The sequence below is a fragment of the Myotis myotis genome, unplaced genomic scaffold (assembly GCF_014108235.1).
Source record: "Myotis myotis isolate mMyoMyo1 unplaced genomic scaffold, mMyoMyo1.p scaffold_m19_p_17, whole genome shotgun sequence".
Classification (NCBI taxonomy): domain Eukaryota; kingdom Metazoa; phylum Chordata; class Mammalia; order Chiroptera; family Vespertilionidae; genus Myotis; species Myotis myotis.
This window is the reverse complement of record NW_023416321.1, coordinates 14,331,172-14,346,030: the sequence shown is the minus strand read 5'-3', so window position 1 is coordinate 14,346,030 and position 14,859 is coordinate 14,331,172. Positions and strand designations below refer to the sequence as shown.

The following is a 14,859-nucleotide window of genomic DNA, read 5'->3' as shown; positions in this document are numbered from 1 at the left end:
AGGGTGGGTAGGCCCAGCTACCAACGGGAGATGCAGTTTATTTACACCAGCAGCCATGAGGGGCAGGGGAAATACACAGCGTTTACAAAGTTAGCTACCTGTACAAGATGGATTACATATGCAAAAATAAAAATCTCAAGACCACAGGACAGCGTGAGCCCCCACCCCCCTCCCCCAATGACCCCAGCATGCGGTAATGCCAGGCGGGTGGCCCCTGGGCATGCGGGGGGGAGTGATGCATGGAAGGAAAAGCCACCGGCCATGGAAATTAGTACAGAACCCCCCCACACACACTCAGACACATGATAGGATACAGGGTGGACGACACCTAGCCAGGGTGGGGAGGATGGGAATTGAAACCCACACAGCCTGCTGTTAGAGGGAGGGGATGGGGAGCTCTTAGCCCCTGTTCAACTACATGGTAGGGGGGCATACTCTCCTGGGAAGGAAAGGGATAGGGACTTGTTCTCTCAGGGTCCCTGTTGGACCAAGCCCATCTCTCACCCAGGCTGGGCAGGGGGCTCTGCCCTAAGGTGGCCTGAGGAACAATAGGGAAGTGGATGTGGACAAACCCGTTCCCAAACTACTTCCCACTTCTCTCTCCTCCAACCAGAAGGGGAGAATGGGAGAGGCCAGAGGGGAAAGGGTATATTAGGGCCTGAACTGCAGCTGCCTCTCAGAAGAGAGAATGGCCCCTGGCCTTCCTCCCTTCACCTTCAACCTACTTCCAGGACGTCATTTGGAAGCAGGCTGGAGGCTGGCTGAGATCCTCCTTTACCTCTGGCTTCCCCTTAGAGGGAGAAGACTGGGGGCGGGGAATGGGGGTAGGGTGTCAAGAACAGAGGAGCCCAGGCCCCAGAATTTATTCTAACTCCTGAAAATTTGTTTGGCTTCTTAAAAAATAATCACAATTCTCGGGTTAAAAACAAATTTGCAACCAGGCATCAGCCACAAGTAGAACCACCCCAGGGGGAGGTTGGGGTTCCAGACAGGGTACTATAACCCCATCTATGTTGCTCCCTTAACCCTCTAGGATCCCTAACCCAAATCAGTCCAACAAGTCCTGGGTACTAGCTACCCAATGTGGGATAACTCCTCCTAGGAGGAGGGCAGGGGACACATCCAGCAAATGCCAGAGAACTTGGCTTAGGGTCAACTCCACCCGTGTCAGTCAGCTCTGCTCCCAGCCCAGTCTGCATTCCTCCAACTCCGCTCCTGGGAGTGACGGTGCCCGCATGGAGGTGGGATTGTACATCTCTTCAGGATGTAGACCAGGTAGGTGGGCACACTGGCATGACAGTCCACAGAAGGGCAATGCCTAGACATGATACCCCTTCCCCTCTGCTGATAACCCAGAGCACAGAGACTACCCTCTTTCCACCCCACTCCTAGCAAAGGGGAAGAGGTAAAAGATCAGGATTTTCCTCAGAGCCCCAAACCACAAGTACAGAATAAATAACTTAAAAGCGGCTAAGGAAGGGGAAACAGGGCAGGCTTTGGAGGCAGGAGCATCGAGAGAGGAACTGAAGCTGGTCAAGGTGAAAGAGAGGGGGTAGCAAGCAGCAGTTGGGAACATGGGCTGCCCTGGAAGGCCAATGGGGCAGGGTAGGCAGGAGGAACATGGGGCCACCCCAGGAGGGTGAGGCTGAGCCCCTTCCTGGGGCAGGGAATGAGGTAAGAAAACATTTCAAATAAAGCAGCACCGTTCCCTCTCACCTTGGGGCCCCACTCCTCACCAGCCCTGGATCAGGGAGAAAAGGTAGGGGGAGTCATTTTGATACACAGCTCCCTCTCCCTCCCTCCCCTTGCCCAGTCTTTGAAGCTGTAGAGGCTGGAGGCCCTTTCCTGGCACCCAACAACAAAAGGACAGCTCCTGCTGCTGAGGAGGCCCATGGGACTGAGGGGAAAGGGCTGCCCTGTGAGGGCAGGGAAGGCAGCGGCAGTTCTGGACGCCTACCTCAGCAGACAGCTCACTGTGCCTGCCTACCCCTGGGATTTGGGGCATTTGATAGAATTCTGCACACAGACAGGACATGCCCAGCCCTGCCCCTCAGCTCCAAGCACCGGACCCATTCACATTGCTGAGGGCAGCTGGGGGAGGCCCCCTCCAGGCTCAGCTTCTAACCCACAGCCTCCCAGGTAGCCACAATGCTCCTCGGCACGGCTTAGTCCAGTTCCTGGGTTGGGGGCAGGCAGTGCCCTGGCAGAGTGCCCAGGTCAGGCCCCTGGCCTAGCTGGACATCCAGTAACTCACAGAATAAATATGAAAACCGCCTCCCCACCAAACTTATGTCCAAGGCATAGTATGTCCAGGTCTGAGTCCTGCATGCCGAGGGTCGTACTCCATCGCAGAGGATCCTGACACCCCCCAGGGGCGCATAATTGGATCCTCTGCCTGCCTGGCCCACCAAGCTTCCCAAGCCCAGACCCCCAACAGCCGTCCATTTGCCAGGCTATGCCACCTGGGTGGGGGTCGGGAGAGAGGGCTCTGCTTAGCCAAAGGCTATCCCTTGCACCCAAGTCAGTTGATGTCATCGTAGATGCTGGGTGTTGGGGGTGCCGGTGGCTTTGGCTTTTTCTTCTTGTTAGAGCCCAGGCCGGAGGCAGTCCCTACCAGGCTCAGATGGGATTTCTTTTTCTTGGTTTTCCGTGACTCAGAGCTGTTGGTACCTGAAGAGAAAGAGGCACAAGGAATGAGGGCAAGGTTGGAGCAGGAGAACACAAAATGCCCCCACTCCTTTGCTTTGGGCCCAGCTGGATCACCTACCTAGACCCCATCCCTGATTCTCACTCGTCTTGGAGGAGCCTGAATCAGAGGGTGAGAGGTCAGAGGAGCCATCCCACTGAAGCCGGCTGATCAGGGCCTGGCTGTCAGTCATGTCAAAGCTGTCATTATCCAGGGAACTCTCGACCTCTGGAAGGACGCTGGAAAGGGGATGGGCCAGAGAAGAGTTTTACAGACACCAATTATCCTAACCTTTCAAAACCCACAACCCCTCTTGGAAGGTCACTTACGCGGAGGGTCCAAGGAAGTAAATCCGCACGGCTCGCCGCTGCTCATCCGTATGCTGGGGGCAGCGCAGGGACCTGGTGGGGAGAGAATGATCAGACCCTGACAAGGCAGGAAGGGTCTAAGGTGAAGCCCCTCCCTCATCAGAGGTGGGAGGGCGGACAATAGGGAAGGGATGAACAGAGAGCCCCCAGATTGTGGCCTAAGGCCTGATCATTAGAGGAGGGAGGAGAAGGGTGGGAGTCCCATTGCTCAAGTCCAGGGGTACTCCCAACCCAGGCCCAGGGTGAGTGCAAGAGGGCCCCTGGCCCCCTTTCTAGGTTCTGAGCTCACCTTGTGCACATCTTCTTGGTGTGTTCAGAAATCACCCCACATTGCTGGAAGAGGAATATAAGCTGAAAGGAGGGATGGAGGAGAACCTACTCTAGACACTAGATGTTTTCTTCTATATAAATGCTAGATTGCACATGCAGAAATGGCCCCCAGGTGTCCAGAGCGGACGGTCCCAGACCACCATCGGCCAGGAAACCCAATTCCAGAGAAAGAAGTATATGGCCCGATTGCTATGTCACCAGCTTTCTCCAGGGCCTTGACCACTGCCTGTGGCTTCAGCCCACTCCCAAAGGCCTCCCCTTCCCTGGTTCCTCACCGTGGTGAGCAGGCTACGAAGCTCCTCCGGTCCCAAGGTCTCGTAGCTGATCCCAGTTGAGCTGTTATACTGGGGGAGAACCACAGGCACAAGTTAGAGAAGCAGCAGTCAAAGAAAAGAGGGTGGGGATGGGGTGCAGACCAGTCCCTCTCAACCCTTTCTAAGTAAGGAAGGCTTAAGACTTCCCAGCAGTTTTTCAATGATTCCTTCCATCCCGCCTGCACATGGTAAGGGGCTGGGGCCCAGAAAGAACATAAAGATCTAAATACCCCATTGATCGATTCTGGCTGTCAGCATTCTGATCCCCACTTGTCTAAATCCCACCCAACCCACAACAAGGAAAATGAGAGGGAACCTAAGAGGGGCAGCCCCTACTCACTCACCTTAAAAGGATCCGAATTGCTAAGTTCCCCTGAAGAAGAAAAAAGAAGGGGAAGGGTGTTTGATGCAGAGGTACAGACAGAGAACCCTGAAAATAACCAGAGAGGAAGTGGGGGTGACAGAAGGATCACAGGCCCTCCCTCGATACCCGTCCCCCAAGCCTCCCACCTCCCACCTCCCAGCAAGGAATCCCAGAAAACACAGCTAGAATCACTAAAGTTATTACAGCCCCACTTACCATTTTTGTGTTTTAAAGACTTGGATCTTCGAGGGGAATTGGGGTTCTGGAATGGGAGATACCATAGCTTTGGGGAAAGGGTAACGATAAGGGGGAGCCGAGAACCCAGGGAAGGAAAAAAGATTTGACAAAGAAACAGCCTCAAATTTCTACTCTTTCTACCCATTTCCACCCCCATCCTCCCAAGGCCTCTGCTGCCCTCCTGCCCACCACAGACACCCTCATCCCAGAACCCAGAGGTACCCAATGACCTCAGACTTGAGTCAAGATACCCGAGGACTCCCTGCCCAAAGGAGAGGGTATCTGTCCTTCGCCCAAATTTCCCTCATGCTTGCCCCGGCTCTCACCTTGTCTGATTTTCTCTTCTTGGCTGTGTAGGACAAAAGGATAAAGGGCAGGGTCACTTTAAGTTCCCAATCTAAGGGCACCGAAAGAAAAGTACAAAACTACATTCTCTGCCCTCATTCAAGATAACAAAATGTAGTTTTGTTACCCAATTCCCTCTGGCCCATCTTACCCCCAATGCCCTCCAAGTTTCCCCAGATCCCCAAACACCTTTTTTCTCTGAGCCATAGGACCAGTCGTTGTCATTGATGTCATCATTATCCTCTTGGTCACTCTCAGACTTGTTCATGCTGTTGCTATTGGCAATCCTGACAAAGGTAGGAAAGAGAAAGGCAAAGGCTGCCACCTCTCTCTTACCTCTAGATAGTGGAGCATCTGGGGCCAAGCATCACCCACCCACCCTATGTACCCTACAAATGCCCCCAGGGACTCCACCATGTTACCAGCTGCAAATGATGAGCAGCTCTGGTTTTACCAGGAGGAGAAGCCCTCACCGGCGGTTGGCGATTCGGCTGCTGTTCCGACCCATTCCTAGGCACTTCTCCAGATGGGGAGCAAAGCGGGAAGCGGCAATGCTGCGGCTGCAATTGGGGCAAACACACTCCTTGCTCTTCCACTGGTTGAAAACCTGTCCAAAGATGTCCAACCCCGGCTGGTCCACGATCTCTGGGGACAGGAGAGGCGTGGCGATCAGGGCGGGCATTCCCACCCATGGCCTCTTCCAACTCCCTGCCTAAGCTCACAGGAGCTCCAGGCTCTACATGTGATGTGATTTCCAGCGGAACCTCCACGCACTACCAGGACTGCTCTCCTTCAACCCTGAAGCTCACCAAAATCCTTCATGCTATCAGGATCCGTGTCGTCCAAGAAGAAGTAGCCACACTTGACAGCCCGGTGTACCTCAAAGCAGAATCCCAAACAAGAATCCTCGACCAGGTCAGCGTATATCTCCTGAGCGATGGCCTGGGCGCAGGGGAGAACATCCACAGTCACGAGAGTCACGGCCCCGTGGACTGAAAGCAACCCTCACCAACCAAACCTCCTGCCAATTGGCCCTGGCCAAAAATAATGCTTTCTTTGCCATTTCCCCCATCTTGACTTCGCCTTCTTTCTTCTGAATCCTTGGGCCTTTTCAGCTGGCCCTATTCCCTTTAAGGAACAAGGCTGACTACCCAAATTCCTCTTTGGCTTGGATGTCAGTTACAACAACGTAGAGACATCAAGAGAAAGAACCAGAGGCGCCCGTCGGGGAGCCCTCACCTCTAGTTTGCTGTTATCCAGGCCAGACAAAGACATTTCCTCCATTTTCATTTGTAAACTCTTGTGGAGACGGCGCTCTGACTGCTCATAGCACAGCGGGCGGCAACACGGCTGCACACATGGGGGTGGGGGTGTTGGTATGAGTCCAAGGCACCTCTGAACACTGCCACCTCCCCTCCATACCTCCATGCCCAGAGCTTAATCCTGGCATCAGGATATACCCCCTAAGGCCTAGGCTCACGAAGACTGGATGGTCCTTCAGGGCCTGAAACCCAAGGACGGCCTAGTCCTTCCCAGGCCTTAACTCAGGCCCTGGCTCTACTGCTCATCAGAGTCTGGGTCTATAGGAGGCAGCAGCTCACCCCAGGTCCCCAAAACTCAAAACCCTCTTTGATACCCATGGTGCAATGCAGCAGGGGGAGGAGAAGGAACTCTAAGGCCCCACAGGGTGTGGCAAAGAACTGCACAGACTCCTAAATGCATCCCCCCCTTCCCCAGGCTCTCCTCGGAGTCACCTCTGCTTTCAGCCAGGATGTCCACTTGGGGGGGTACTGCTACCAGAAGTAGGAACGGCCCTAAGACCCTACCACCTTCACCCCAATGACTTCCCGTGAAATAAGCCTGCCGCTCTGGGAGGGGAACAGAGCCCACAGGAACCGGGAGCCAAAGGGGCATGTCTCGCCACCACGAGCAGGAGGGGCAGAGCCCGTGGGCTGACATGCCAGGAGTGGGCACTCCCCTTACCTGTTCTTCTCGGAGATAACCCCCTCCCTCCCTCCGGATCTGCCCGGAAGTCTCTCCAAGAGCCCCAAAGTCCAGGAATCCCCACCGAAGGGCTCGGGAACAGTGCCCACAGTCCGGGGCCCCTCGGAACGGTGGGTGCGAGTTGAGGGAGCCGCCGGCCGCGAGTGGGGTGGGGACTGACAGACGAGCCAGGGGCGCTGGGGAGGGGAGGGTGCCCGGCCTCGGCTCGTCCCCCGTCCCTGCGGCACCGCTGCTGCATCATACCGACGGGGAGGAGAGCCGGGCCGCCGGAGGCCGGCGCCGGTCCGGGACAGGCCGACCCTCCGAGTGGGCAGAGCGGGACGCCGCCGGCCCCTCTCCTCTCCCACCCGCCGGCAGCCCCGGACGGCCGGGGCGAGGAGTCCGGGAGGGTGTCGCTATTGTCCCGGGGGCTGGGGCCTGGCTTCCTAACAAAGGCCCCGCGCCCCCTCCCCGGCCGGCCCTGCCCCGCCCCGCCCGAGGGGGACCCAGACAGGGGGAGAGCAGGGGCCCCCGGCCGGGCCGGGAAGCCGGGGGAAGCCGGGCGTTTCCGCGTCGGCCCGGGGGGAGGGGAAGGGGCGCTGACCCAGACCTGGGGGGAGGGGGCCCAAGCCCCGCCTCGGACCCCGCCCCCCGCCTCCCGCAGGCCCCTCCCCCGTCCGTCTCCGTCCCGTACTTACCCCGCCCGGGGGGCCGCGCCGGGGCCCGGCGGCCTCTCAGGGCCGCGTCCTCCGGCGACGGCGGCGGCGGCGGCTGCTCCGGAGCCCCATGTCCGTCGGTCCGTCCTCGCCTCTCCCCGGGGCCCAGGGCCCGGGGCCGGAGGGTCGGGCCGCCCCCCCGCCTCGCCGCCTCACCGGGCGGCCATGGCCCCTTCCCCTCCCTTCTCGTCCCGTCGCCGCCTCCTCCTCCTCCTCACCTCACCCCGCCCGCGCGCAGTCCGCGCGCCGTCCGCGCGCCCCTCCCCCCGCCCCCCACTCCAGCCCGCCTCTCCCGGGCGGGGGGTGCGGCGCGAGCCCAGAGCGCGCGCGCGTGCCGCGACCGGAGGATGGATGGATGGAGCCGGCGAGAGCGCGAGCGTGCGCGCGCGCGCCCCTCTCCCCCTCCCTCGGCGCGGGCCCGAGGCCAAGCGCGAGCGCGCTCCAACCTCCTCCTCTTCCTCCTCCCGCCCCTCCGGCACACCCCGCCCCCGCCCTCCCTTCCTCTTCCTTCTTTCGCTTTCGCGCGCCCAGCGATGGCTCGCGCCTGCTACAAGGGCCCGAGCGCGTGCATCTGCCCCGCGGCCGCCGCTCGGCAGCATTTGCTCCAGGGGGCGGAGACCGAGCGGGGAGGAGGGGCGCCACGCCGCCGGCCAAAGTACCGGCGGATGGGGCCGGGGGCGGGGCCGGGGGCGGGGCCTCCTGGAGTCCCCTCGACCAATCGTCGTCTCGCCGCGGCCGGGCCGGCCCAATAGGTTGGCGGTGAGTGGGGCGGCGTTCAAGGTGAGGTGCGCGGTGCGTTGGGGGCGGAACTTGGTGCCGTCCCGGCCGGCTCCGGGGCGGGGGCAGCGGGTGGCGTCTAAAGAGAGCGCCGGCTCCCAGCCGAGCCTGGGACGCCTTCCGGCCCGGGTTCCCCCGCCCTTCCCTCGGGGCTCCCGGCTCGCCCCCCATTTAAACGGCCCCCCCCCACCCGGCATTTACGCTTAAACGTGCAGCCACTTCTGCGAAGAGGCCAGAGTTAAAGTGGGGCGCAATTAGCACCTCAGGGCAAACGGAGCCGTGGAGCTGAAGGTGCTCGTCTGAACCTCCGTTCCCCCATTTCTGGATGTATCTCAGCTGCCTCCAGGCCTGCGAACCAGCAGACACCTGAAAGGAGGGTCCTCTCCTGCGGGTGGAGGCCGGTCTGTGCGGTTCTGAGCAGCGGGTCCTCCCCGCCCTCATCCTAATATAGATCCCACACCTGCTCGCCTTTCCTGCTTCCGGAGCCCACGCTGGACTCCCCCCCCCGCCCCCAACCTCCTAGACAGACTGCCTGGCACCGGCCCACCCTCCCCCGACCCAGCGCTGGTCTCCGGGGTGTGCCCGTCCGTCTCCGCCCGCGCTCACGGTCCCCCTTCACCTTCTGGACGAAGGGCCTTTCCCAGCCTCCGAGCCGCGGGAGGTTTCTAGACCGGCGCGTCCAGCTGGGTCACGCTCCGTGTCTGGAGTCCTGGGACGGGTGTATGACAGCCCTCTCCCCTCGGAAGATGAGATTAAACGAGGAAAGACTTAAAGCATATACTTTGGGACCATCATTGGCTCTTTCATTTTTAGCAGACATTTATTAGAGAAGACTGTACTAAGTGGTTAAGACGACAAATCAGATATGAATTTATTTTTTTTGAGAAATCAGATTTGAATTTAAATCTGTGGCCTTGACACATGAGCTTAGGCAAATGGGCTCTGTTGCCTCAGTTTCCTCTGTTGTCACAGGGTTTAAGTTGTGCGGATTGTCCCGCCAGTGCAGTGACAAGTTACTCAGTGTAAGTGCCGGGTCAATCTTTTATATATATTTTATTGATTTTTTACAGAGAGGAAGGGAGAGAGATAGAGAGTTAGAAACATCCATGAGAGAGAAACATCGATCAGCTGCCTCCTGCACATCCCCCACTGGGGATGTGCCCGCAACCCAGGTACATGCCCTTGACCGGAATCGAACCTGGGACCCTTCAGTCCGCAGGCCGACGCTCTATCCACTGAGCCAAACCGGTTTCGGCGTGCAGGGTCAATCTTAACTGTCATTCTTTTGGAGCTCTGTAAGGATTCTTATCCGTGCTGGGATGCAAACATGAAATATAACAATTATACTCCCCCAAGTCACAATCTGCGGTGTAGACAGACTTGTAGGAAAATAATTGCCAAACCATGTGATAAAAACAAGAGAGATATACATAGGAAACAGGTGGCCAGGATGAGGGATCGAGTGATGGAAGAGAGATGGTCGGGAAAGGCTGCTTGTAGTAGGAAATGAACCAGGTCAAGGTAAGCCAAGCTTCAGAAGTGTGGCTCAATCTGGAGACCAACTGGAAGGTAGGAATGGGTGGGGAAGAGCAGGAGGTGAGTATGTCCGATCACACAGGACTGAGGGCGTGCTGAGGGGTTTGTGGGCTTTCACGCGATAGGCCATGAGGAGTCTTCAAGGGGAATCCTTTGAGCAGACCTGCATTTCAAGTAGGTCACTCAGGAATGTGGAGTCCGGATACAACCTTAGAAGCAGTAGGTTTTTATTCTGATTGGGGTAAAGCGGGGAGAGAACCTGAAAACTCCATTAACCAAGATGGGTTAACTCTGAGGAGATGTGAGGATACAGAAGAATGACAAAGTTCATTTTGGGATATGTTGGACTTACTATGCAATCAGCTGGTGGAGACTCTCCGAGGTGGTTGAACTTGGGTGCAGAGTAAAGGAGTGAGGCCGGGCCTTCAGGGACCTCCACGGCATGAATCCACTCCAATGATGTGGCACTTTCTCTAACTATGCCTAGTATATCCTGCCCAAGGAATTTACACATACCCAGGAAGCTTCCTGTCTCCTCCATTTGCCTAAATCCTTCATCACTTACCCACCTGTGGCCATCCTCAGACCAAATTCCTTTACAACTGGATTGTACTGTTCATTCCGCACTTGGCCGGGGCTGCTCTGTGGCGGTGACTTCTTTGGGCACATGCCCAGTCTCCACAGTTAGCACCAGTCAATAAACACTAAGGACTGCACTGGCTGAGGCTCTGGGTAAGGCCCTGGGTTAAAGAGAGACATACTTGTCCTCATGGAATTTACAGCCTACCAAAAGCCTGAAGAGGAAGAAATAAAATTGAGTGCGATGGCATCTTCAGGTTGCTGAAGAAACAAATGGCATGGAAATTTTTTTTTTTTTGGAGGCTTCCCTGGAGGGAGTGATCTTTTAAATGGAGCCCTGCCCAGCTGGTGTGGCTCAGTGGTTGAGCCTCAGCCCATGCACCAAGAGGTCACCAGTTCAATTCCTGGTCAGGGCACATGCTTGGGTTTCAGGTTCAGTCCCTAGTAGGGGCTTGCAGGAGGCATGTTGATATTTCTATCTCTCTCCCTCTCCCTTCCTCTCTCTCTCAAATCAATTTTAAAAATATTAAAAAATAATCCTATATAATAAAAGGCTAATATGCAAATCGACCAAAGGCTGAACGACCAGTTGCTGTGATGTGCACTGACCACCTGGGAGCAGATGCTCAATGCAGGAGCTGCCCGCTGGTGGTCAGTGCACTCCCACAGGGGGAGCGCTGCTCAGCCAGAAGCCGGGCTCACGGCTGGCGAGTGCAGCGACAGTGGCAAGAACCTCTCCCACCTCCGCAGCAGCGCTAAGGATGTCCGACTGATGGCTTAGGCCCGCTTCCCACACTGGCAGTCAGACATCCCCTGAGGGCTCCAGACTGTGAGAGGGCACAGGCTGAGCTGAGGGACCCCCCTCCCCCAGAGTGCACAAATTTTGTGCACTGGGCCTCTAGTTTAAAAAATAAAATAAACAGAGCCCTGAATTAACCTTGGTGGAGAGATAAATAGGAACATTCTAAGCAGAGGGAACTGTTATGTGGATAGGCCCCGGAAGAGAGTGTGCTATGTGTAGTATGGATGGCTGGTGTGGCTGAATTGGGGCAGAGGCCAGCAGGGGCAACAGATCCCCCAGGGCCACATAAGCCATACTTATTCACTTATTCAACAAATCTTTCTTTAGTGTCAAATGTGTGCCAGGCAATTTTACTTGGCAGAAGTTGAGCAATGGTGTGGACTACTATAATGAACACGCTACTTTCTACTTGGGGAGATAGAAAATAAACAAATACATAAACAAGGAGCTGTAGGACAAGGCCTCCCTAGAGAGGGTGGTCAGGGAAGACCTGTTTGTGAGGTGACATTTGAGCTGAGGCCTGAAAAATGAGAAAACTAGCTTTTTGTTGAGTTGGAGGCATAGCATTTTGGGCAGAGAGAACAAGTGCAAAGGCCCTGTGGTAGGCATATTTGAGGAACAAAAGAGAGATTACTTGGCTGGATAATTGCGAGTGGTTAGGAGTAGAGTGAAAGAAGGAAAGCAGGCCCAGATTTAGTATGGTTATGGTAAGTAAGGCATGGTAAATTATTAAGTACAGAAATAATCAGATTTATAATTTTTTTTGGTTAATCCTCACCAGAGGATATATGTATATATTTTTAAGAGTGGAAGGGAGGAGAGACAGAGAGAAAAACATTGATGTGAGAGAGACACATTGATTGGTTGCCTCCTGCACCCGCCCCAACCAGGGCCTGGGATTGAGCCTGCAACCGAGGTACACGCCCTTCACTGTAATCGAACCCATGGACTTCAGTCCGAGGACAGATGCTCTAACCACCATCTAGGATAAAATTTATTTTAAAAAGAGTATTTTTATTGGTTTCAGAGAGGAAGATAGAAACATCAATAAGAGAGAATCATTGATCGGCTGCCTACGGCATGCCTCCCACTGGGGACTGAGCCAACAACCCAGGCATGCGCCCTGGCCAGGAATCCAACTGTGGCCTCCTGGCTCATAGGTTGATGCTCAACCACTGAGCCACACTGGCTAGGCCAGATTTGTTTTTAAAAGACAACTTGGGTTGCTGTGTGCAGAATGGACTGTGTACGGGAAGAGTGCAAGCAGGAAGACCAACTTTAAGTCTTGGCAGAAGTTGAGCAATGGTGTGATCTTGGATAGTAGAGGATGGCAGCAGTGGAGAAGGGTAAATAGATTTCAGAGAGAGACAGGAAGTAGGTCTGGGAAAAGGAACAAATGTGGAAATGAAAGAGGGACAGAGGAGTCAAGGCTAAACCGTGTTTCTAGATTGAATAACTAGATGGCTGGTGGTCATTTTGCATCGAGGTGTGAGATGGAGATATCTTGAGGACCCCCACTTCCCCAGATAGCCCAGAGGATACAAAGAAGTCTGTACAGGTCTGCAGCTTGGGAGAATGTTTTCTGTAGATACCACATTTTGGAATGCTTACCTATGGGTGATAATTGGAGGTTCATTGAGTGACAAGAACTCCTGGGATAGCAGAGTAGACCAAGTCAAGAGATAGACAAGTACCTGCTGGAGGTAATGAACATATTAGTGACTTCAGAGTCACCTCAGGAGAGTGGTGAGTGGGAGGTGAGGAAATAGACCGTGAGGGGCAATGAGCTTTTCAGAAGCTTTGCCAAGAATAAGGGGGGCGTGGGATTGAGACAAGAGCTCTTGGACAGGGCCTGGGTTTTCAGCCCTCGGTGGTTCCAGGAACCCAGACCAGGCCCTGCAGGGAAGGCTGTCTTCCTTAAGGGCAGAGAGCGAGTCATCAGGGCCCAGCCCACTTCCCATCAGAGGCCTGGGTGGGGTTAGCAGTCACTCCTAACCTTGGGTGAGGCTGACTCAAGGTGGGAAGGTTGCCCCAACTCCCAGTGATAAGCCCTTGCATGACCACAGTGAAACCCTGACCCCCCCCCCCCCCCCCCGCAATTTCCCAAGGCAGTGCACTCTGGAAGAAAATAATCTCATTTCTTTTCTTCTCAGTCCTTAGTGGTCTGACCACCCAAGGTGAACAAACTGAAATGAGAAAGTACAGGAACAGCAGCACAAAACAATGTGAAGATAGGTTGCTTATGGGATTTTCAGGAACAAGAAAGATGGTTCTAGAAAAAGAGGCAAACAAGTTGGCTTCAAGAGTCTTCCCATATTGGCCCCTGCCTCCCACTTCCATTGATTCCAGTGACCACACAGCAGTCAAACCTTTTTTTTTTCTCACTTTATTGTACAAAAAAAGGGAAAACAAAACTTCCACAGTTGGCCTTTAGCTTAGGCAGACACCTCTAAGCCACTCCCTCCCCCTCCCATGATACAAATTCAAGTTGTGGTTGTTGTTAAAACCTACAAAAACACTCCTTAAATATTAGAAAAAAAATTGGGGGGGGCGAGGATGTGGGGGTCCTCCCACCCCAGCCATCCCATCCCAGTGCCAAAATGCACTCAGAGTGACCTCTTACAGCACCAACACCCCCACCCCCACAGCCCTGTTTGTACTGTAAGAATTTTTCAATTTTTAAAACAGGAAATAAAAAGCGCCCCAAAGTTGTTTTTAAATGAAAACACATTCCACTAAAACACAACAGCACAGGGGCACTCAGACAGGGAATGGGGTTCTCTGTAAGGGCTCTTGGTAAGAAATAGAACCTGGGAAGCCCTGTGCCTAATTCCAGGATAGGGACAAAGGAAGGGGGGAGTGGGAGTGGGAAGTGGCCCTCCCTAGCTCCCCCAACCCCAGCACCACGTCCAAGGCAAAGATTGTTTGCCTTCCTTTGGGAGCAGGATCCACTTTTCCTATCCCACCTCCTAGGTGGAGTTCCCACTCTTCCCCCATTTCTTGGCTTTCATTCAGAGGGGGGACGGTTGAAAAGCACAGAGCCCCAATTAAATAGCTCGCTGACATGATTGCAAAAAAAAAAAAAAGCCACAATTCAATCAAAAAAATTAAACCCACAGAGACAAGGTGGCTTGGCTTATTAAGGATCTAGGAATCAGGGTACCAAAATTTTGGGGATAGCTGGTAAGGGTTAGAGGGACAGCTGCAAAAGGAGCTTTTACAGACCTCTCCCCCAGCTGTGGGTTTGGGAGGCGGGGGCGGGGAGGGGGTAGGGGCAGGAATGGAGCAGACCTGAGAAATCAAAGGAAATGGGGCAGGGGAGCTGGAGGATATGAAGGCAGGAGGGGTAAGAGGTTGCAACACACCTCTTGAAGCCCAGGTCCTGGGCCTAGGGTGACCAAGGGACCCTTGGATGGGCTTGAGGCCCTTCCCACCAAATACAAGCTTTAATTCTCAGCTAGTCTGCCCCCCTCCCTGCCATCCTGCTGGAGGCCAGCAGCAGCTCAGAGTCATGGCTCTGGCAGAGGGAAGCTGCTAGGAAGCATCAGCGAGGGCTTCAGTAGACCCCCGTCACTGAATCAGAGGTTAGGCAAAGCAGAGGAGGTGAGAAAGGGGCCGCCCCAGCCTGTTCCCACCAGGATGTCTCCCTGGCCTTTGTCAACCCTTTTACCAGATTCATGGACTGATGTGGGTTCCCCCCTCTTACACACACACACACATATACATGTGCCTTTGCACACATCCACAGGTACACCCATGCTATGTACAGGACACACACACACACACACACACACACTCACTCACTTTTCCATACGTATCAAG

The 14,859-nt window shown here is 55.1% G+C and overlaps 1 protein-coding gene across 10 annotated transcripts; it reads right to left on the bottom strand.

Annotated features, from left to right (window-relative positions):
- Positions 1-18: 18 nt before the first annotated feature.
- ATXN7L3 (ataxin 7 like 3) lies at positions 19-7,562 on the bottom strand. 10 transcript variants are annotated; one of them, XM_036339580.1, is made up of 13 exons: positions 7,326-7,562; positions 5,884-5,994; positions 5,454-5,586; positions 5,118-5,289; positions 4,834-4,931; positions 4,626-4,696; positions 4,279-4,345; positions 4,043-4,128; positions 3,660-3,728; positions 3,344-3,387; positions 3,016-3,087; positions 2,768-2,925; positions 19-2,670 (listed from the first exon to the last, which is right to left on the bottom strand). In XM_036339580.1, exons 2-13 carry the CDS (start codon positions 5,932-5,934, stop codon positions 2,522-2,524), a joined length of 1,170 nt encoding a protein of 389 aa, XP_036195473.1. In that variant the 5' UTR covers positions 5,935-5,994; positions 7,326-7,562; the 3' UTR covers positions 19-2,521. The 10 variants fall into 10 exon arrangements, with proteins under 10 accessions (XP_036195473.1, XP_036195475.1, XP_036195476.1 ...); XM_036339582.1 differs by having other exon boundaries at positions 4,279-4,324; positions 7,326-7,561; XM_036339583.1 differs by having other exon boundaries at positions 4,626-4,648; positions 7,326-7,560.
- Positions 7,563-14,859: the final 7,297 nt, after the last annotated feature.